Here is a 23,308-nt window from a genome sequence, read left to right as displayed (position 1 = left end):
GGAGGCGGAGGCATGATGTGGTTGGGTGATGAGGTGGATGGAGAGGGGTGGTAGTGGTGATGGTAAGAGATCTGAGTGGGTTGAGATGGGCGAGAAGAGCGCGTTTCCTTGTATTGATGGATGGAAGTAATGGGGATAAGTGAGTCTGCGGTACGTTGATTGATGGGGCTTGTATGATGTGATGGTTCGATGTTGGGATGCATGCCACGTGCGCATGGGCTGCTTCGCAGTTGCTGGAAGGTGATGTGTTTGCAAGGAAGGTGGTTCTGAGGATGTTGACGAGCGACTTCCGTGGAAATGGCAGATGGTAAGTGCGCAGTGAACATCAAATCAGCGCTTCGCTTGGACAGCGGAGTAAGATAACAATATCACCTCTTCTCGCTTCGAACGGCTAAAGTGGACAGCTTCTAGTATCAGTGTTCGGCGCCTGCTACTACTCGCTCAGCTCATCCTTCTCCCCATCTGCGAAGGTATTCCTCAGGGTACCACCTCCCTCACGCAAACTCCCTCCCTTACTCAGGTCACCTCACACGATCCTCATTCGTCTGATCTTCAATCCTCACAACCGTCTTCTTCATCCCCGCCGCAAACGGTATCCAAGTTATCACAATCGGCGTCTCCACCTCTTCCGGCGCAACAAACACACCAGGCAGCCGCACACCCACCCTTCCTTGCATGTCCACCATGTCTTCTGGTCTGTGTCCTGCATACGCCGGGTTCGACAACTGTATCGGGTAGGGAGGGGTATAGGCCTGAAGCTCTCCATTTTCCGATCGTGCTAGCCGTTCAACCGTCATAGAGATGGTGCCGTTGAGTGTATCTCTGTTGGGGGAAACGTACACGCCGAGAATGTTGATTGGGAAATAAAGTTCTTTTCTGACAACTCTTAGATGAGCGGTGAGTTCGTCGATTCGATTTTCCAGGTCGACTATGCGCGGTCGGGGCATGGTGGGATGAGTGGATGAGTGGATGAGTGGATGTGTGGATGAGTAGATAAGTGGATGAGTGGATGAGAAGTGATGGATGGTATGTTTGAGTGGCGGGATTTCCAAGGTTAGAAGCGGGCTTTGCTGACTAGGACAGGTGGAAGGGGCGTTGTTCTGATAAGTGACTCGTGGTCACTGGGTTTGCACTGAGCCAAACGACGGGGTATCTATCGGACAACTGCGAGAGTGATCTCACGCCCGCAAACTATTTGAGAGATCGATCTAGAAAATAACAACTAATTTGTTTTTGGGACGAAGGTAGGTTTGAGATTGTGTTGATGAGCGACTTCCGTGAGAGATGGCAAATGGCAAGTGCGCAGTGAACCCAACTACAACAACCCCTACTGCAAGAATACAGCGGCAACTACCAACCTCTCAACACATCTGAACCATTACATATTCATCTTCCTCCGCGTCAATTTTCTTCTGTTGACCTTCTTCACCCACGGGCTCAATTTGTATAATCGACCTCGTCCCTCCAGCCAGCGTCCAAACGACCAGTAGCGGCTTCTCCACCTCTTCACTCGCAACGAAGATACCAGGCACACGTACGCCGGTCCTGCCATACTTGTTGACGCTTGTATCAGCGGCGTCTTTCAAGGTTGGTATGGTGACCCTGTCGTCACAAGCCTTTCTTTCTTCGTCCCAGGACGATGACCACTCGAGGCGATGGTTGGTGGCTCCAGGGTGGCGTATCCCAATTCTTAGGCGGTCAGGGAGAGCGTTGATTGTAGGAGACATGTAAAGGCCGCGAATTTCAGTTGGGAGGTAAAATTCTTGAGCTGTCGTTTTCGATACCTTTACCCAGGATGACATAGTGAATCAGTGGCTATATCTGGATAGTTTGGTACTCTTGGGTGATGTAACCTCGCGCAGACGAAGGAAAAGCACTGGACTTTATGGTAAATGCTAGACGCCACTGAGCTTGCTCTATATCAAACAAGAAGCGGTCATATGATGTATGTCCATAGCTAGTCTTTCGCAAACTATCCCAAGCAACAGAGTTGGTAGTACTGCGATACCTCACTCATGGCTACTAGTTGTGCCCTTGCGCAATCACGTCCCCGATCTTTTTAGAAACTCCGCCCATGTCTCCAGATGAGTGTCGCCCTTATCCTTATCCCCATCATTCTCTTTCCTTTCTTCCTTTTGGACGACATCCTCACCACTTCCGCTTTCTTCACGGTCTTTCCCATCTTTCAACTGCTTCTTAGGCGGTGCGCGACCTGCTTCTCGCGGCTCCATCTTCGCTCTCCCATCCCTAACAGGCGTTGAGGTCGACATGTTCTCAAGGCTTTACTGGATATGGAGTGTGTTTCTTCAGTGTATGAGCTTAGGTAAGTGTTCACTCGTGGATGAAAAGCCGAGAAGAGGTATGCGATGCGCGTTCAAGGGAGCGGATGTGCGCTTTAAAGAGAGTCTGGGAGTTTGCGAGTGACACTGCGATATCATAACGCAGAAATGATCACCAAAACAATTAGTCAATGTCGATTATTGGGGTACAGGCTCCGTGTGAACGCGACATGTAGTCTGTCAATTTCATTCCGTGGAAGATCTTGTGGGTCGTAGTCTACATTGTAGAGGCTTGCAGCCTATGTTAGGATGATGGTAACTAAAGGTGGAGACGTAGCGTCAATGTGGGCGTTAACGTGTTTAGATATTCTCTCTCACGAACACAATGATACCTCCTGCCTTAAAATTAACGAGATAAAGAGATGCAATGCCGTACGATCCAACAGGTGGTGACGTGGGCGTACCTTAGTAAGCTTTAGATCTCCTGGCGATGCAACGAGATGCACTCGTTCTATCCACACTGCCGCGCTGCCCAGATATTCCTCGAGCGCGCGCATATCAAGCCACAGATAAGCGCGAGCACCATATTGTCCATCACCCCAACAAGCTCCTCGTAAAGACATCGCTGGGTCAGTCACAATGCCGTCAACCGGGTTGGCGGCGGGGTACAAGCTGCACTCTCTCGAGGTCCGGAACGCGTATCCACTCCGTCACCTTCCAAGAGCAAGTCAAGCTCCTCCAAGAGCAGCTAACACGCCGTCGGACCCAACAGCTAGTGGCTTGACTTTGCTTGTTTATCGCGGCGCACGATGATGTCGAAGTTTTGGAGCTGCCTAATCCAGCGTTAGCGCGGCCGTTTCCGCAGGCTAGAGCAGTTCCCGTCATATGCCCTTGCTATCATGCCAACTTCATCCCCCGCCTTTGTGAACATCGCTATTTGCGTTATCACACTCCGCGAACGAATCACGATGCGTGATGGACAGGCCGACTGTTGTTTTCGCCAGCTTGGCAACGCTGAGCTTGTCGCGATGAAGAGATTGTCTAGCTTGACTCGTACCGCAGGCGATAGGAAAGTAGTCAAGGCTGTTCCGACGATACGGCGATCGACATGCATGTACTATGCGCTTTACTATCGTCCTTCCAGATGGGGCGCCCTGCCCTAGGGTCGCCAAGGTACCATGAAGCTGTATGACGCGAGTCTGGGCGGAGCTTCGCAGGAGCTTAAATAGCTGGCAAGGCTTGCTTGGTGGGACTGGGCGTGCGCGTGTTGTCTGCATCTGTTTCTTGAGACGCCTACACAATCGCTATCTACGATGCAGATCTTCGCGACTGTCGTGTTGGCTGCTGTTGCCGCGCGGGATGCGCTGGCTTCGCCGATTCAAGCCCGCTCGCCGTATGTGGTTAAGGAGACGCATTATGCGCCGAGGGAGTGGACGAAGCTTGAGAGGTCGCATGGCGGCAAGACGATTCAGCTGCAGATTGGTCTTAAGCAGGGGAGGTTTGAGGAGCTTAATCGCCATCTTCATGAGGGTATGTTTTTTTTGATTCAGAGGTATGCGGCGGCATCTGAGCTAACGACGCGTAGTCTCCGACCCTGACCATGCCCGCTACGGTCAGCATCTGAGTGCCGACGAGGTCGATGAGCTCGTTGCACCTAGTTCTGAGACTCACGACTTGGTGCACGAGTGGCTCGCCGAGAGCGGAATCGACACCAGCGACCTTGGCTACAGCTCGGCCAAGGACTGGGTCATCGTCCATCTTCCCATTGAGATGGTCGAGAGTCTGCTCGACACCGAATACCACAACTACAAGCACAAGGATGGCTCTGTCGTTGCGCGTACCACAGCCTGGTCTCTCCCGCGCCACCTCCACGCTCACATCGACACCGTCCAGCCCACCACATCCTTCTTCCGCGGCGCAGCCCACGCCGCGACATTCGTCGACGAGGCTGTCGAGGTACCCAAGAGCTACCACACACCCCAGAACACTTCCATCTCTGCCGTGTGCAACGTAACATCCGTCACCCCAGAATGCTTCCAGACTCTCTACAAGACCAAGTGGTACCACACCAAAGCCAGCCGCAAGAACAGCATCGGTTTCACAAACTACCTCGGCGAAATCCCCATCCGCCCAGACACCAAAATGTTCCTCGAGAAGTACCGCCCAGAAGCCGTCTCGCAAGCCTACGCCTTCAAGCAAATCTCCATCGACGCCGGCCCCGTCCAAGACGGTCCCCTGACCTACAACCAATCCACCGTCGAAGGAATCAGCCGCGAAGCCAACCTCGACGTGCAAGCCATTTCAGGAATAAGCTGGAAAACACCCATAACCTCCTACTCGACCGGCGGCCAGCCCCCCTTCGTCCCCGACATCTCCACCCCCACAAACACCAACGAACCCTATCTCGCCTGGGTAAACTGGCTCCTAACCCAACGCTCCATCCCGCGCATCATCTCGACCTCCTACGGCGAGCCCGAGCAAACCATCCCAAAGAGCTACGCCGAGCGCGTATGCCGGCAATTCGCCCAAGTGGGCGCACGGGGCACTACCCTCTTTTTCTCGTCTGGCGACCGCGGTCTCGGCGGCACGGATACCTGCTACACCAACGACGGCAAGAACACGTATCAGTTCCAGCCCGCGTTCCCTGCGTCTTGCCCGTATGTCACGACTGTTGGTGCGACTATGAACTTCGAGCCTGAGGAATCTGCGTACCGCCCGAGCCGCAATACGACTGCTGGGTTCCGCGATTTGTACAGCAGTGGTAGTGGGTTTAGCAATTACTTTGCGCGTCCTTGGTACCAGGATAAGGTCGTGCCCAAGTACGTGAAGTCGCTCGGTGATACCTATGAGGGGTTGTACAACAAGACCGGGCGCGGCTACCCCGATCTCGCAGCCCAGGGTCTGTATTTCGCGTACTTCTGGAACGGAACTGAAGGTACCATCTCTGGTACTTCGGCTTCATGCCCTCTTACAGGTGGTATCTTCGCGCTTGTCAACGACGCGCTCCTGGCGGCTGGGAAGCCGGCGTTGGGTTTCATGAACCCGTGGTTGTATAAGAAGGGATACAAGGGCTTGACTGATATCACCAAGGGATTCAGCAGGGGTTGCAACGTTGAGGGTTTCCCGGTTACGGAGGGTTGGGACCCGGTTACTGGGTTCGGTACTCCGAATTTCCCTAAGCTTGTTAAGTTGGCGGGAGCGGATTGTGGGTATTAGTTCGAAGACGAAGGTGGTAAGGCGTGTAAAACCTATTGGTAAAGAATGGGTTCATACGAATGAAGTAATGTTGTATAGTAACTTATTGTTGAGTATCATGTCGTGTATCATACAGTGATCATGTGAAAATCCATAATCGCGTGCTCCTCCTTGCATCCCATCCACGCCCCAACGCCGCGGTAATTGACCAAGACATCGCTCACAAAGCAGCTGGGGTTACTTTTTCCTATTAGAAACTGTTATGGAACCAATAAATGACTTTCTTCAAAGCCACTTTTTGGTTACATAACAGTTTCTAGCAAGAAAAAGTAACCCCAGCTACCTTGCAAACCCCAGTGATCCAAAATACCTCAGTATGAATTGACCACCGGTCCGCCGTACCAACTGCCGCAATCCCCACCCGTTCGTCTCTTCTCGCACCGTCTCTTGTTACTCCGCACCGTTCGAAGTAGCGACATCAGGGTTGGGATAGTACCACGCAGCTACGGCTACGATAACGTAGACGATCTGTTTTGGATTGTTAGCAAAAGCGTCCAATCACCAGTCATCAGACAAGGATAGACTTACGATAAGCATAGCCCCCTCCAAATAATTCGACTCTCCGTCCCTCAAAAAGTTGCCAACAACAACAATAGCCAACACCAACAGCACAATCATGAAGATCTCAAAGTTGAGATCCATATCCTTGCCCATTGCCCATCCGACGAGAACCACAAGTGGTGCGTTGAAGAGTGCGGTCTGGATGCTCGGGCCGATGCAATGGAAGAGCGCGAAGTTGATCTGGCCGTCCCATGCCTCGTCGATGGCAGTGAGGTGCTCGGCGGCTTTCTCAACGAGTGGCAGCATGATGAGACCGAGGAACTGGTCTGGGACGCCGTTCTCGACAACGTCTTCGATGCGCTCGACGAGGAAGACGGCGAGAAGCGTTACGATAGCCAGAGAGAGGATGAGCGCGACGACGCACTCCGTAAACGTAAACTTGGGCTTCGCGAGATCTTCATGGTGGTCAAGATCCGCATGCTCATCCGCCTCAAGGACTTCATCGAAGAGCGAGTGCTGGGAGCGCGCGTTGTACCAGATGAAGATGCAGAAAGCGATGATGAGGAGGATCGACGTCACCTGACTGATTCTCAAGACGTTGTGCTGCAGGATCTTCTCGGTGAACTCGTGGTGCTTTGTTGCTTTTGCGACGGCGGAGCCTTTGAGCGCGGAGTAGTAGGCGGATGGAATGAGCAGACCGAAACCGGCTACGAGGAGGAGGCCGGAGCCTACTTCGCTGATGGATGCGTGGAACTTTTGCGACATTTGGCGGAGGCCGCCTACGAAGAAACAGCTAGATTCGTGTTAGTATACGTGACGAATGATTTGTCCGTAGAGCACTCACAGTCCAAGGCAGAGCAGCAAGTTGGTGATAATGGACCCCAAGATCGCAGCCTGAATAACCGGAATGAGATTACCATGTTCACTCGACCCATCCTGAGAATGGTGCTTGGCAATCAAGATGATGAAGAGAATGATCTCTACAATCGAACCAAACGCAGTCTCAATCAGGATACCAGACACTTTCGGCATCTTCCTCGCAAACTCCTGGCCCGCGAAACCCAACAGATTAGCCACAGGCACCATGGCGATGTAGCTAGTCGCAAAGATAGCAATCGGCATGCCTGGCGCGGCAAAGTGCAGTACGATAGCTACAATGACGAACGGCCAGAGGAGGTTTGTGTATTTCGCGGCATTGCTGCCGGATCGCCAGGCTACGTTGATGAAGTGCGATGGGTGGAACCCTTTGCGCCCGCTTTCACCATCGGGGTGGATGTGCGAGGGGATGATGTTGTGCAGCAGAGGTGTAGACTCGGAATCATTGTTTGACCGGCTGTTGAAGTGGTCGGATAGGACGCGCGAGACGTTGTGCGAGTTGTCGTGGCCGTGGCGGGCGGACGACATCCTGATGGTACCTGGTGGGAGGATTCCGGGTATTCGGGAGTGAGGAGGGCTGTGGTTGGCCGAGGGCCCTGGAGCTCTGGATAGCTCTTGATTGGCTCCCCACGGTAACGTGATAGACCTGAGGCTTGTTGAGTAGCTCAGGCAGTCTCGCGTCGATGATGCGAGATGCGATTGATGCTTCTTCCTGCGCAGGGCAGTTGGGATGGAAGAGCGCAGGAGCTGAGGTACAAGGTTTTGCGGAGAAAGCGGTGACGCGATTCGCGACTGCCCAGACGCGGCTGGGGCTGGGCATTGGCTGAAAAACAAGGCAGGATCGTCGCGGTTGGACGACGTGTCAACCTCCTACATCTTCAGCCTCCATGATCGACGAAGCTGCACGTCGCGATATGTTATTGCATGGAAACCGCATTTCTTCTGAATCGTAATGACGCGTAAGAGAGGGAGTCGACGGTGGGAACGCGACGGCGATGCATAGCTACCGCTGGCGAGAGAGCTGTGCATCAAACTGACCAGCTAAGAGCACAGCGCAGGATGCCACATCATTTGAAAGGACGACAATGCACCGCATCATATTGCTGACTGGAATGAAGCGTTGGTAAAATTATCAGATCCATCTCGCATGGTTTGTGGAGCGCATCTTGCCAACCCCAGACTCGCACTCGTGGTACAGCTCCTGTCGCTACCGCGGAACACATCGGTTGCCTCTCAACAGACACTCAGTAATTATGCCCCTCGTCCAACAGAAATACGAGAGTTGGAAACCAAAATCCAGAATTAGTGGCGCGTGCACTGTCTTTCGACTGAATGGTACAGTCACCAGAGCCAATCTCTGACCTTTGCGACGTCTTATTCGGGACTACCATTGCGGATGAGATGCGATATGTTGCGCTGCGGTTTCGTGAGTGGCTCGCTAATCACCCGATGTCATCGCAAAACACACTCCCAGGCCTTGGGTACCGCGGTAAGGAATCCTCCCAGGTATGTAGTCCTTATAGATTTCTGAACTTGCTCCCGTTATACAAAAACCTCATGGCGATTATTCTAAATGGACAACCCCACACAACCCCCAGCGAACAACGCCATCCTCATGACCACATCCCCCGTGGCATGGGAATTCCACGGCAACTACGAGGACTTTGTGAAGAATGAACTGGTACCTGTGGACGACCCACCCACCGATGGAAATTGCGCTATATGCCGGCTCGATTTCGCCCATCAGGACCAAGGGGAAGAGGTGCCATCGGATGAGCACGTCTTTGGAATGACGACCCAAGCCAGAATCCTTGCTGCTGCGCTCGCCGCAGCCACGGTCGAGCAAACCCCCCCTGGAAACGTCGTCCAGATTTGGAAATGCAATCATTTCTTCCACAAAGACTGCATTTGCACTTGGATTGACGGAGACGTCACTGCCACGGCCGCTCGTCGATCATGTCCGCTGTGCAAGACCGAACTCGTTCGGTACGATCCCCTAGCCCGAGCCAGAGCTGTATGCCGCGAGATCCTTACGCATCAAGAAACCATCAATGAGTTGAACGTCGTATACCGCAATGCCGCTTCGACGCGCGCAAAGATGCAAGGCCTCAGGATAGACATCGACAGGCTCAGGCTCAGGTTCAGTAACGACCCCCATGCTCTATTGACGAGCTCTAGAGATACTATCCGCGTCCAACTACGAAATCTCATGCAAGCAGCTGGTATCACGGATGAACGATCCTACCTCGACCAACTCGATCAACTCATCATGTTTGGCGGTTACAGCGTTCGTGACAGCGTAGACCTGGTGTACCGGTCCCAGCTCAGCACGTCCGAAGCAAAATTCGAAAGTCAAAAGAGGGACATACAAGCTCGCCTGCAACCCATCTACACGAAGCTCGATCAAATAGAGCAGATCCTCAAGGAACTAGCCGAGGTGCTATACCAAAGCTGGGGCTACTCTCCCGCCCACGCATCTGCGCGGCTACTTGAAGACTTCGGCACCGCTGATCCTGATGAGATAAGTCCTTGGCTACTGGCTCATCTCGATGGGCAGTCGAATGTGGAGATTGACCTACATTTCGTTGTTATAGATGCGGAGTGGATGCGCAAAAAGGCGGCTTGGACTAAGAAATGGTTGGACCCCGCGGAATATGGTGTATCGCCGGTAAATGCGGGAGGAGTGGAGGACGAGGGGCATGAGAGTACGGCTGGTACGGCTGGGGAGGGTGGTGGGCCGGGTGTGGTGCATGTTGAGGATGTGGAGGAACTGGGGGAAGGGCAACAGCGAGATGGAACGGAAGAGGGTGCGGGTGTTGGGTATACTGAGGACGGTGAGGAAGAGGAAGAAGACGAGAGCGTGGTGTATACTGAGAACGTGGAGGAGCAGGAGGAGGAGGAGGAAGATCAAGACGAGCTTTACCATGACATGGCAGAGTTGGACTTGGGCTCTCGAGCCACGCCTCATGAGATGTAGCCATTAAGGCTCAGACTCAAGTCTGGAAAGAACTATCTAGGTCGAGCAGCGCGGTTGTTTAGTCGGAGTCGTCGTCAGGGTGAGAGAGGAAGTCGCCCAATCCGGTTAGCGCGCAAACGAAGTATATTTCCAAACACTGCCTCCGCTGCCTTTTCCCACTTTCGCGTCTTCACATCCTCAAATCGACAGTTAAATACCGACCGCTTTCACGATGGCGCGATCCCCCAGTGGCAGTCAGGCGCCCGCCGACGACGGCGATGCACTGCGTATCTCACCTCAGGCCGACGCTTCCCAAAACAACGCGCCTGTTCCCGTTACCAGCGAAGAAAAGTCTGCACAAATCAACAAAGATTTGAATGAGCTTTTTCTAATCTTCCCACACAACGACATGCAATCTTATACAGATAACTAAGACATTGTTAGTACTAATCGTTGATCTTCTCGCTTACCTCACGTCATGCCCTAACAAGATATGACGCCTGCACCTAGCTTATTTCATGCGCAAGCTGAAGCGACGTTAAGCTACTTTTGAGTTGGCTTCACGCCCGGGATATTGCGGTTGGAGACGACGAGGGGGTTGCGGGACGCATGGGGGAGGCGGTGATAGCTGTGGTTGCTGCTGATGGGGCTGGGTATAATGGGAAGAAGGCGGAGGTTAAGGAGATAGTGTATATAGCGGATCTTGGGATGGGTGAGGTGTTTACTAGGTGTTAGGGGATTAGGGTATACTGAGGTGGACTTTGTCGAGGTAGTTGAGAGGTGGAAATGGATTGAGGTACAGCAGGATACAACGTTAGCAATATCTAGAGTTAATAAAAATAGCGTATGCTAACTACTAAGCTCTTTGTAAAACTAGTTTTAATATATACTAGGTAGATCGCATCTGTTATCTCTAATAATACACTAACTTCTACATGTTTAGGCCTTTATATGTCCCTCTACGTAAGCATAAAAGACATACCTACTACTTTTACTATTAGTATAGCTATACCTATGTTCTGTCTCTAAGCTAATCTTAGCGTAGTACTCTTATTGTTCTTTCTACTAGGCTAGTTAATAAACTTAGTAGGTATATAGCTTCTCTTAAGTATATTATTAAGTGTAATATAAACTACGCTTATCTTTGCCTTTTTATTTATAATAAACACAATAATAATAGAATAAGAATAAGTAATATACTTATTATATATAGTAAAATTATCTAACTTATAATTATAGCTTAAATTGCCTATACTAGTAGAGCTATAGCTAACTAGTAGAGTAGTATAGTAGCTCTCTAGAAGTTAGACGCCTATAAGTGCAACGTTGTAGGTTATATTTATTATATTAAGTATACTTTTTATAGATAAAGTAAGTTAGTAAAGCACTAAACGTATAGAATAAGAGAACTTTAAGCTAAAAACCTAACGTACTAATTATGCCTATACTACTTAAGAAACCTAATCTATAAATCTCTTTTATCTTTATCTTATTTAAGTATAGTAGCAGGTATATAAATAAAGCACGTCTGCTAGTGCTATTAGTTATTTACTCTAGCGCGTTATTTAGAAGCGTTAATTTACTTTCTAGATAGTTAAGGTATTCTTATAGAAGTACTCTATTATAACTACTTTTATTATTATCTTATCTAATATTATTAACGCTATAAAAGAACTATACGTAGGTTTAATTAACGCTACTAGCAGAAGCGCTAAAGTATACTATTTACTAGACATTAAATGTTCTACTCTATCTATCTAGATTATAGAACTTGCTAAATGTAATAGAAATACGTAAGTTAGAGACGTTTACTATACTACTGCTATTTACAAAGTATTTATAGTAGTTATCTAAATAGTTTAGGTTAGAGTAGCTATTAGAGCTAGAGTAGATTTTGCTACTATTCTAGGTAAGAAATAAGGTAGTTAGAAGAGATACTGCAATAAGAGCGCTGCTAAGGCAGGTTAATTATAGTACTATAGTTAGAATATAGTTATTAAGGTTATTTAGTACTAGAAGTAGTAATAATTACGTAGAAGAATAAGAGCTTTAAGTTATCTTTATATATTATAAGGCTAACTATAGTATTATACTAATAGCTCTATATTACTCTACTAAATTAATATTATATTATAGTTAGCCTTATTTATTTTACTATAGTGTAATAGAATGCCTAATTATATATTGTTATTTATAGTTATAGCTATATAATACTAACACTAACTCTATAATTAACGTAAAAAGGTACTATAGAAATTAGCTACTAAGTCTATAGTTAACACGCAATGCATGCATAGTTAGACGTTTTATAGGCTTATATAGATTAGAGCTAGAATACTATAATTAGAGTAAGTTATATAGCTTTAAGGTATACTAAGCTAGATATTATAGCTAGGCTTTACTTATAAGGCACGCCTTAACTATTAATACTAATTAATTACTATTTCTATAAACTTAGGTCTAGATACGTATCTAGAAATTACGTTAATTCTATAAGTAATAATTTAATAGCTAGATCTCTTACAGAAATTATTATACTTTCTATTAATAATGTAATAGTACCTAGCGCTTATATAACGTTGCAGTTTAGGCATATAGAAGAAAAACTAAGTATAGCTTTTACTACCTTATTCTAGTTAGATTTAGAATTAAAAGAAGTAAGTAATTAAATAAAGTAAAGTAGATTTACACAAGCGCATAATTAATAGAAAAGCAATACTACTAAACTTAAATATTAAAGTTAATAGAATATATAGAAGAAGTAAAGTGTAAAATTAGTAGTAGAGAAAGCTTAACCTTAAAAAGTGCAGAGGCGCTAAGACTACCTTAGCTCTACGCGACTAGCTGCCTCTATTGCTAGAACTTTATTCTTATTCTATCTTTAATAAGCTTATTAACGCGTATAACAACTTATAATCTCTAATATATTAAGATTTGTAATTAAATATTCTCTTTAAGTTACTAGTACGCTCTTAGAATACTTCTATACTCTACTAAGGCTAGTTAAAATAGTATATTGCGTATAATTTGTATAGCTACAGCACAAGTTAGTGTAGTCTATTATACTAACATCTATAAAAATACTATAAACTAACTTATCTATCTTCTTAATTAAGCTGCTAAGTAAGGCGCATATATTATACTATTTCTAGAATATACTTTTACTACTTTCTTCTCTTATTATCTTATTACTAATAAAGTAGAACTTAAGTTATTCTTTAAGTATAGTAATGTAACTATAGTAGAAAATATAAGACATATCTTTAAATAAGCTAAGTAGTTAGAGGTTAATATCTATATTAGATTTATAGAGGTAATAGATAATAGTAACTACTACAACTTCTACGTCTATTATTACGCTAAGTCTAGATCTATTCTATTAACGTATTAAAAGATATATTTACCTAGAGATATTAACTTTTTCTCTAAGCCTAATACTATTAACTAGCTTAAGAAGTAATACTTTAAGCTAGGTAATTTAGAGTTTAACGCCTTTTAAGTACCTAGCCTAGTAAAGATAATACTTAAACATAGTAAGCCTATCTTTAGTATAATAATATATAATAATTAATATTAGGTAGAAGCTTAAAGGTGCCTAGGTTTTTAAGGCGTTAAAGTTATTTTTATAGGCTTTAATATGCTAGGTTTTACTCTATAGATATAGAGTATATCTACTAACGTAAGTCTAACTAAAGTATATATAGAGGCTATCTTCTATTATAAGCTAGTTATATAGGCCTACTTATATACTAATATATGCTTCTTTATTAGCGTAGCAAGATACAGGTTAGATAATAGAAAGTATAATCTAGTAGAAGGTTTAACTATTATTAGGCCTAATAAAAAGATTATAGTTAAGAGTAAGATAGAAGAGAATAAAATTATTATTACTAATTACAACCTTAATTAATGTCTACTAGGTAAGACGCAAACGTTTAACTTTGTAAGATATTAGTAGATAGAGCATTATAGTATTCTAACTTTGTAAATAGAAGTTATTAAACTACTATAACTAGTACAATCTAAATAAGCGCATTATAGAACTAAGGCTATAGTAATTAATAATAACTATAAGATGCTAGCCTCTATTATAGGTGCTATATTCTTAAAGTATATTTACATTCTTCTCTATAACTCTAACACTACTAAATTAATAACAAACGCCTATCTAGAAATGCTAAAACTAATACTTCTACCTAACGTTACTATTTATAGCTTTATAGCCTCTAAACTATTACTATTAGCTATTAAATTAAACTTTAACAATATTATATCTATAGCTACTACTACCTAAGCTATTATTTCTATTATATATTAGTATAACGCCTTTCTTATAGCTTACTATAGTAATTACGCACTTATAAAAGTTCTTTGTAAACAACTCTTGTAGCTAGTAGTTAGTATTATAGAGATCTTACTATTTACTATATAAACGCTAAGTAGATAGTTTAGTATTATTATAATAACGTAATAATTATAGTATACACTAGAGAACTTTATAAAATACTATAGTCTAGAGTTGTTCTGCGCTAGTGTAAAAAGTTATAATCTTAGAGTTTTAGAGTTAGAATTAAAGTCTAAAGAGAAAGTACTTAGTACTATATATAGCGTAGGCAAGAGGTTAGTTATAGATAGTACTAATATATTAACGCTTAGGTGTATAAATATAATAAATATAAAAGCTACTATTAAAGAGGTAGTTAGAGGTTATATATAAGTAATTAATAGTATACTAGCTAGTATATATTATCTAGTTAGTCTTGTTAGACTTAGAATATAAATAGCTAAGATAGGTATATACGTAAGCGTAGAGATAGATAGAGTAAAGAGGCTAATATTAGTATTAAATATATTTAATATATAAACGCCTATATAATATCTTCTCTAAAGTTAGTGTAGTATAAGTACTACGTATATATACTTGCTTAAGTCTAGCGTAACTTTATAGTTATACTAATATTATTTCTTACGTATTTAACTATTATCTAATATTAATATAGCTAGTAAATAACCTTCTAAATAGCCTAAGGTTTAGCCTATAGTATTAGAATTTAATAATATAAAACGCTTTACTAAATACGTTAATAAGTAGAAGAGAAAGCGTAACTTATAAAGTTAGTACGTAGATAAGTAGTTACGCAAGAAGAGTAATAGGTAGATTATATCTATTATCTCTAATAATATACTAACTTCTATATATTTAAACTTTTATATATCTCTCTACATAAGTATAAAAAATATATCTACTACTCTTACTATTAGTATAGCTATACCTATGTTTTATTCTTAAGCTAATCTTAGCGTAGTACTCTTATTATTCTTTCTACTAGGCTAGTTAATAAACTTAGTAAGTATATAGCTTCTCTTAAGTACATTATTAGGCGCAATATAAACTATACTTATCTTTACTTTTCTATTTGTAATAAACGTAATAATAATAAAATAAGAATAAGTAATATACTTATTATATATAGTAAAATTATCTAACTTATAATTATAGCTTAAATTACTTATACTAGTAGAGCTATAGCTAACTAGTAGAGTAGTATAGTAGCTCTCTAAGAGTTAGACGCCTATAAATATAACGTTATAGGTTATATTTATTATATTAAGTATGCCTTCTATAGATAAAGTAGGTTAGTAAAGTACTAAACGTATAGAATAAGAGAACTTTAAGCTAAAAACCTAACGTACTAATTATACCTATACTACTTAAGAAACCTAATCTATAAATCTCTTTTATCTCTATCTTATTTAAGTATAGTAGTAAGTATATAAATAAAGCGCGTCTGCTAGTGCTATTAGTTATTTACTCTAGCGCGTTATTTAGAAGTATTAATTTACTTTCTAGGTAGTTAAGGTATTTTTGCAGAAGCACTCTATTATAACTACTTTTATTATTACTTTATCTAATATTATTAACGCTATAAAAGAACTATACGTAGGTTTAATTAACGCTGCTAGTAGAAGCGCTAAGGTATACTATTTGCTAGGCATTAAATATTCTACTCTACCTATCTAGATTATAGAACTTGCTAAATATAATAGAGATATATAGGTTAGAGATATTTACTATACTGCTGCTATTTATAGAGTATTTATAGTAGTTACCTAAATAGTTTAGATTAGAGTAGCTATTAGAGCTAGAGTAGATTTTGCTACTATTTTAGGTAAGAGATAAAGTAGTTAGAAGAGATACTGTAATAAGAGCGCTGCTAAGGCAGGTTAATTATAGTACTATAGTTAGAATATAGTTATTAAAGTTATTTAGTACTAGAAGTAGTAATAATTATATAAAAGAATAAGAGCTTTAAGTTGTCTTTATATATTATAAGGCTAACTATAGTGTTATACTAATAGCTCTATATTACTCTACTAAATTAACGTTATATTATAGTTAGTTTTATTTATTTTGCTATAGTGTAATAGAACACCTAATTATGTATTGTTATTTATAGTTACAGCTATGCAATACTAACGCTAACTCTATAATTAACGTAAAAAGGTACTATAGAAATTAGCCGCTAAGTCTATAGTTAACACGTAATGTATATATAGTTAGACGTTTTATAGGCTTATATAAATTAGAGCTAGAATACTATAATTAGAGTAAGTTGTGTAGCTTTAAGGTATACTAAGCTAGATATTATAGCTAGGCTTTACCTATAAGGTACGCCTTAACTATTAATACTAATTAATTACTATTTCTATAAACTTAGGTCTAGATACGTATCTAGAAATTGCGTTAATTCTATAAGTAATAATTTAATAGCTAGATCTCTTGCAGAAATTATTATGCTTTCTATTAATAATGTAATAGTACCTAGCGCTTACGTAATGTTGCAGTTTAGGTATATAGAAGAAAAACTAAGTATAGCTTTTACTACCTTGTTTTAGTTAGATTTAGAATTAAAAGAAGTAAGTAATTAAACAAAGTAAAGCAGATTTATATAAGCGCATAATTAATAGAAAAGTAATACTACTAAACTTAAATATTAAAGTTAATAGAATACATAGAAGAAGTAAAGTGTAAGGTTAGTAGTAGAGAAGGCTTAATCTTAAAAAGTATAAAGGCGCTAAGACTGCCTTAGCTCTACGCGACTAGCTACCTCTATTACTAGAACTTTATTCTTATTCTACCTTTAATAAGCTTATTAACGCGTATAATAACTTACAATTTCTAATATATTAAGATTTGTAATTAAATATTCTCTTTAAGTTACTAGTACGCTCTTAGAACGCTTCTATACTCTACTAAGGCTAGTTAAAATAGCATATTACGTATAATTTATATAGCTATAGCATAGGTTAGCGTAGTCTATTGCACTAATATCTATAAAAATACTATAAACTAACTTATTTATCTTCTTAATTAAGCCGCTAAGTAAAGCGCATATATTATACTATTCTTAGAATGTACTTTTACTACCTTCTTCTCTTATTATCTTATTACTAACAAAGCAGAACTTAAGTTATTTTTTAAGTATAGTAATATAACTATAGTAGAAAATATAAGATATATCTTTAAATAAGCTAAGTAGTTAGAGGTTAATATTTGTATTAGATTTGTAGAGGTAATAGATAATAGTAACTACTATAACTTCTACGTCTATTATTACGCTAAGTCTAGATCTATTTTATTAACGTATTAAAAAGTGCATTTACCTAGAGATATTAACTCTTTCTCTAAGCCTAATACTGTTAACTAGCTTAAGAAGTAATACTTTAAGCTAGGTAATTTAGAGTTTAACGCCTTCTAAGTACCTAGCCTAGTAGAGATAATACCTAAATATAGCGAGCCTATCTTTAGTATAATAATATATAATAATTAACGTTAGGTAGAAGCTTAAAGGTACCTAGGTCTCTAAGGCGTTAAAGTTATTTTTATAAGCTTTAATACGCTAGGTTTTACTTTATAGATATAGAGTGTATCTACTAATATAAGTCTAACTAAAGTACATGTAGAGGCTATCTTCTATTATAAGCTAGTTATATAGGCCTACTTATATACTAATGCATGCTTCTCTATTAGCGCAGCAAGATATAGATTAGATAATAGAAAGTATAATCTAGTAGAAAGTTTAACTATTATTAGACCTAATAGAAAGATTATAGTTAAGAGCAAGATAGAAGAGGATAAAATTATTATCGCTAATTGCAACCTTAATTAATATCTACTAGGTAAGACGTAGACGTTTAACTTTATAAGATATTAGTAGATAGAGTATTATAGTATTCTAACTTTGTAAATAGAAGTTATTAAACTACTATAACTAGCATAATCTAAATAAGCGTATTATAGAACTAAGGCTATAGCAATTAATAATAACTATAAGATACTAGCCTCTGTTATAGATGCTACATTCTTAAAGTATATTTGTATTCTTCTCTACAACTCTAATACTACTAAATTAATAATAAACGCCTGTCTAGAAATACTAAAACTAATACTTCTACCTAATATTACTATTTACAGCTTTATAGCCTCTAAACTATTACTATTAGCTATTAAATTAAACTTTAATAATATTATATTTATAGCTACTACTACCTAAGCTATTATTCTTATTATATATTAGTACAACGCCTTTCTTATAGCTTACTACAGTAATTACGTACTTATAAAGGTTCTTTATAAATAACTCTTATAGCTAGTAGTTAGTATTATAGAGACCTCGCTGTTTACTATATAAACGCTAGATAGATAGTTTAGTATTATTATAATAATGCAATAATTATAGTATACGCTAGAGAACTCTATAAAATACTATAGTCTAGAGTTATTCTGCGCTAGTGTAAGAAGTTATAATTTTAGAGTTTTAGAGTTAGAATTAAAGTCTAAAGAAAAAGTACTTAGTACTATATATAGCGTAGGCAAGAGGTTAGTTATAGATAGTACTAATATATTAACGCTTAGGTGTATAAGTATAATAAATATAAAAGCTACTATTAAAGAGGTAGTTAGAGGTTATATATAAGTAATTAATAGTATACTAGCTAGTATATATTATCTAGTTAGTCTTATTAAACTTAGAATACAAATAGCTAAGATAAGTATATACGCAAGCGTAAAGATAGACAAAGCAAAGAGGCTAATATTAGTATTAAATGCGTTTAATATATAAACGCTTATATAACATCTTCTCTAGAGTTAGTATAGTATAAGCACTACGTATATATACTTGCTTAAGTCTAGCGCAACTTTATAGTTATGCTAACATTATCTCTTACGTATTTAACTATTATCTAATATTAACATAGCTAGTAAACAACCTTCTAAACAGCCTAAGGTTTAGCCTATAGTATTAGAATCTAATAATATAGAACGCTTTGCTAAATACGTTAATAAGTAAAAGAGAAGGCATAACTTATAGAGTTAGTACGTAGACGAGTAGTTACGCAAGAAGAGTAATAGGGAGAAACTTGTTTATACACTAGATCCTTCTACGTCTACTATCTCGAAGAGAACGTAGACTAATAATACGCTATATGTTAAAGAGCTAGATACTAATAGCGCCACGGGGGTTAATAACAAGGACGTAGAAGGAGAGAGCGTGAAGCTGGTAAACGACGGTAGAGATAACGATGGGTTCGTTAAGACGCTGTATACTAGTAGTGCGTCTAGAGAGCAAGATAATATAGATCTGTATAAGCCGTAATGCGATAACGATAAGATTGTTGACCTTCGACAGTCGATAGCTGATTGCAAGGCGTTTACACTGTCTATTATAGTCTACATAGCCGTTTGTTCTTGCCTATTACACTAGTGACGCTTAAGTTTCGAACGACTACTGCTATTCACCCTTTTATATATAAATCGCTTCTCTCCACTCTGGTATAACACATCTGACTGTCTTAATTACGCACAGTTCTACTCTCCTCACCAATCACTTATCAGACAAAACAATTCTGAACATCTGCCGCAATAACTAACACGTCCCCTAAGAGGCTATGGAAGAAAGAAGAGCCTCGTTCCGACCCTAGGAGACAAGACTCTTAAGGAGAATTCGACCCGAATACTAAACACCCGAAAGATAAGATAGGTAGAGTTATGATAGAGAGTCAAAATCCGAAAGGTATAGACACGAAGACTTCTGGTGAAGAAGAGGAGGAGAAACCTATGGACGAAGGGAATAACGAAGACGTAGAAGCAGAGGAAGGTAGAAGTCAAGGTAGTGATGAGCAACTCGGTAGCGTGATGGACAGGGTTCGGGAATTGGAGAGTAGGCGGTAATGCGGTGACGCAACCTCTTCCACATTCACCGTAGCCTTGACTTAAGATTTAATACTCCCGCGTTTCATAGAGCAACATGTAGATGATGCTTGACAATCTCCGCATAATTGAATCCTGATTTTGAGACTATTGAGAGATGCGCATAAGATCAAGCCATACATGCCACTTCTTCAACGGAAGTAAGTCGGTGCCGTAGCCTTAGCAGCCATCCAAGCCTCATCCAACGCCTTCACCACATCATCAGGCAGCGGGCCCTTCTCCAAATCCGCAAGATTACCTTCCAACTGCTTCAAGCTGCTCACACCAATGATTACACCATCATTTCCGCCCTTGACTCGTGTCTTCAGTTCAGAGTGGTGGACACACCAGCGCAGCGCTATCTCGAGCAGCGTCAGGTCGTGCTTCTGCGCAGCGTCTTCAGCAATCTTCAGAGCCTGGAACGTGGCGTCTTTGAAGTAGCGGTCGCGGTACATGCTGCCGACGCGGTCTGCTTTGGTGCCGAAACGGCCTTCGTCGGGCTTGATGTCTTTGGATTTGATCTTGCCGGAGAAGAGACCGCCGGCTAGGGGGTTGTAGATGACGATGTCGATGCCGTATTTGCGGCATGCTGGGATGAGCTCGGGTTCGATGGCGCGAGCTTGCACGGTTAGACGATGCCCTGCGCATGAGAAGATGAATACTTACTAATTGCGTTGTACATGGCCTGGTAGATGGTCGGCTTCACCCAGCCTCGCTCCTTGCAGATATTGTACACCTCCGCAACTTCCCACGCAGCGAAATTGGAAAGACCCAAATTGACAAACTTGCCCTGCTTGTGCAGCTCATTCACAGCACCGAGTGTCTCCTCGAATGGCACGGAATGGTCCGGCGCGTGCAGGTAGAAGATGTCGACACAGTCTGCTCCCAGCTCTTTGAGACTAGTCTCGAAATGCTCCTTCAGCCTATCAGGCTTGTGAACGCCAGCCTCATAAGGATACACCTTGGTGGCGAGAGTAAAGCCGCGGTCCTTCCACCCCGCCTGGCGCGTCCATGCCTCTTGCTTGCCACCAACGTACATGCGCGCCGTGTCGATCTCATCGTAGCCCTGGGATTGGAAGTAGTCGAGATGCTTGGTGAATTCATCAAACTCTGTGATGCGCGCGCCGCTGGTCTCGTCGGGACCTAGGATGCATTAGTCATAGTAGTGGGGTGTTGATCTGCAAAGCTTACCGAATGTCATCAATCCGAGGATGACTCGGTCTTTGGGGTTCTGCGCAATGAGAGGCATCTTGGTGTTTTGTCTGAGTTGTGCAGTAGTACGAAGTGAGGATTATTGATGGAGAACTTCACGCCTGCCGTCGTTATCGCGAGATGACGACAGCGGGGTGCCCCACCCGGAGATAAAGACGCGGAGATATGCGGAAGAGCCGAACGAACCTTCCTCACTGATGGATGTCGATACACCAATGCTGCAAGTATCCCACACACTATTGCTTCGACCTGTACCTTAATCAAGTCCAAAGAGACGCTCCCAACTCATTGGGAGCCTTGCACGGTTCCCTAATTCAACATTCTCGTCGCTCTTGAGCCTTCCGGATTTGATATACGCCCACCCCTTAGCGAAGATGGTCTCCTCGGAAGACATCCAATGCCAGACCAGAAGTACTGCCGCAGTGGTTGGTAGGGAGGCAGCCCAATAGATGCCAAAGCTTGGATGTATGACCTTTGGTCCGTCCCACTTGAGTAAAGGCATAGCGAAAAGAGTAGCGAAGAAGGTAGGAGGCAGGAAGATCATGGTCATGATCGCGATAGTCTTCATCGAGTAACTATCTTTTCGTGCTGCTAGTGCAATCTCCTTGCTAACCTTCGCATCTTCGCGTGTGAGTAGATTGAAGATCTGAAGTTCATGGTCAGCTGGTGGTATGACGTCCTGGATCTTTTGTGTCAACGTACTACAGCCTGTTGTGTGCGGCCTCGCTCTTGGAGGTAGCCCGCCTGCAGTTCGCCCGATTTCGTCTGGCCTCCCAACATTGATGCAGCATCGACAATGTCATCGAAGGGGCTTGGGTCACTGGTGGTGTTCGAGGATTGCGCAAGCGCCGATTGCCGAGATGACAATGGCTGGGCTGATGCAAGGTCGTCGAGGACTGCTCTCACAATGCAAGCGTGCCGGGAGATATTTGCGAGATCTGTAAGTACGAACCCTAGCCGCTTAGAGTCCTTCATTAGCTCATCCGTACTTGGAGGAGAGTCGTGCTGCACACCATGCCATGCGCCATGGCCAGTGGTAATCTCTATGGATCGAATGCGGGCCAAGTTTTCGAAAGCAGTGCCTTCGATCCAACGGACCATCTGTATGGCACACACGAGAGGACAGAACCGCGCGTCGCTCACAAGATCCTTGTGGTAGATGATGGTGTCTATCACACTCTTAAAGATCCGCTGAGGATATTGGGAACGTTCTCGGGGAATGAGCACGGCTTTGGTTGTCATCTCATGAGAGTCGTAAGTCCATAGCATCGTATACGACACGGTATGTAGGTAGCAAGTATACTGCGTGCCACCTTCCTTCATACGAGAGAAGAACCCGTACGTCGAAGACAGTATCATGCTAAGCCAGTACGGATCATACCCGAAGTCGTCAAAGATGTCCAGGAAAGTTCGCTGGTCGATATAAAGGACTCCGTCAAAATCACGCTCAAAGCTTATCAGCCGCATTGATGCTGTTGCTGTCGCGTCGCCGTTCTTGGGGATAGTGGTATTGATCTGGTCACAGATCTCAGAAGTCTGGGACCAATGAATATCTGTTAGTTTGACAGTTGTCTCGACTTTCGTATATTGCGCCACGGTTAACAGCGATATTTTAGCATCGTGTAATTCGGCACCATACTTGAACTTCTGTTCTGACAGAAATCGCGCCCGCGCTTGCGTTCGTAAGCTGTTCATTGATGTGGATGTTCGCTGTTAGCTGAAGAGGCAGATTCAATGCAGCAAGCTGAATTGTTCAAGAATAAGAAGGTTGAGGAGCGCGCAGGCGGCGTGGCAGGGCTATTGAGTCTCGACAACATTGGGGCTGAGCCATTGCACTGCCTGGGGGTTCAGCTTCTGTCTCGACCATCCATTCTTTCCGCCTGCATATAATATTTCTGACCGTCCGACTTCTTTGCGCTCGTCAGTGCACCGTAGCTTATGAAGCTTCCGCAAGATGCGCGCGCGGCACGAGTGAGG

At 42.6% G+C, this 23,308-nt stretch overlaps 4 protein-coding genes across 4 annotated transcripts; 2 read left to right on the top strand and 2 right to left on the bottom strand.

Annotated features, from left to right (window-relative positions):
• Window positions 1-3,592: 3,592 nt before the first annotated feature.
• On the top strand, window positions 3,593-5,495 carry J4E88_010759 (uncharacterized protein; the record flags this gene model as incomplete). Its single annotated transcript, XM_049404349.1, has 2 exons — window positions 3,593-3,809; window positions 3,865-5,495. The coding sequence occupies 2 exons, from the start codon at window positions 3,593-3,595 to the stop codon at window positions 5,493-5,495; spliced, it is 1,848 nt and encodes a 615-aa protein (XP_049249882.1).
• A 429-nt stretch (window positions 5,496-5,924) lies between these two features.
• J4E88_010758 (uncharacterized protein) lies at window positions 5,925-7,439 on the bottom strand (the record flags this gene model as incomplete). Its single annotated transcript, XM_049404348.1, has 3 exons — window positions 5,925-6,002; window positions 6,063-6,828; window positions 6,880-7,439. The coding sequence occupies 3 exons, from the start codon at window positions 7,437-7,439 to the stop codon at window positions 5,925-5,927; spliced, it is 1,404 nt and encodes a 467-aa protein (XP_049249881.1).
• A 1,045-nt stretch (window positions 7,440-8,484) lies between these two features.
• On the top strand, window positions 8,485-9,888 carry J4E88_010757 (uncharacterized protein; the record flags this gene model as incomplete). The annotated part of the gene is made up of 1 exon (XM_049404347.1): window positions 8,485-9,888. The coding sequence occupies one exon, from the start codon at window positions 8,485-8,487 to the stop codon at window positions 9,886-9,888; it is 1,404 nt and encodes a 467-aa protein (XP_049249880.1).
• Window positions 9,889-20,271: 10,383 nt separating this feature from the next.
• Window positions 20,272-23,026, bottom strand: J4E88_010756 (uncharacterized protein; the record flags this gene model as incomplete). Its single annotated transcript, XM_049404346.1, has 5 exons — window positions 20,272-20,738; window positions 20,786-21,262; window positions 21,311-21,381; window positions 21,694-21,977; window positions 22,034-23,026. The coding sequence occupies 5 exons, from the start codon at window positions 23,024-23,026 to the stop codon at window positions 20,272-20,274; spliced, it is 2,292 nt and encodes a 763-aa protein (XP_049249879.1).
• Between the last annotated feature and the right edge of the window lie 282 nt (window positions 23,027-23,308).

Source organism: Alternaria novae-zelandiae (genome assembly GCF_023758075.1).
Source record: "Alternaria novae-zelandiae strain BMP 2774 chromosome Unknown scaffold_39, whole genome shotgun sequence".
Classification (NCBI taxonomy): Eukaryota; Fungi; Ascomycota; class Dothideomycetes; order Pleosporales; family Pleosporaceae; genus Alternaria; species Alternaria novae-zelandiae.
The sequence above is the reverse complement of the archived record's forward strand: the minus strand, read 5'-3'. Positions and strand labels throughout refer to the sequence as shown.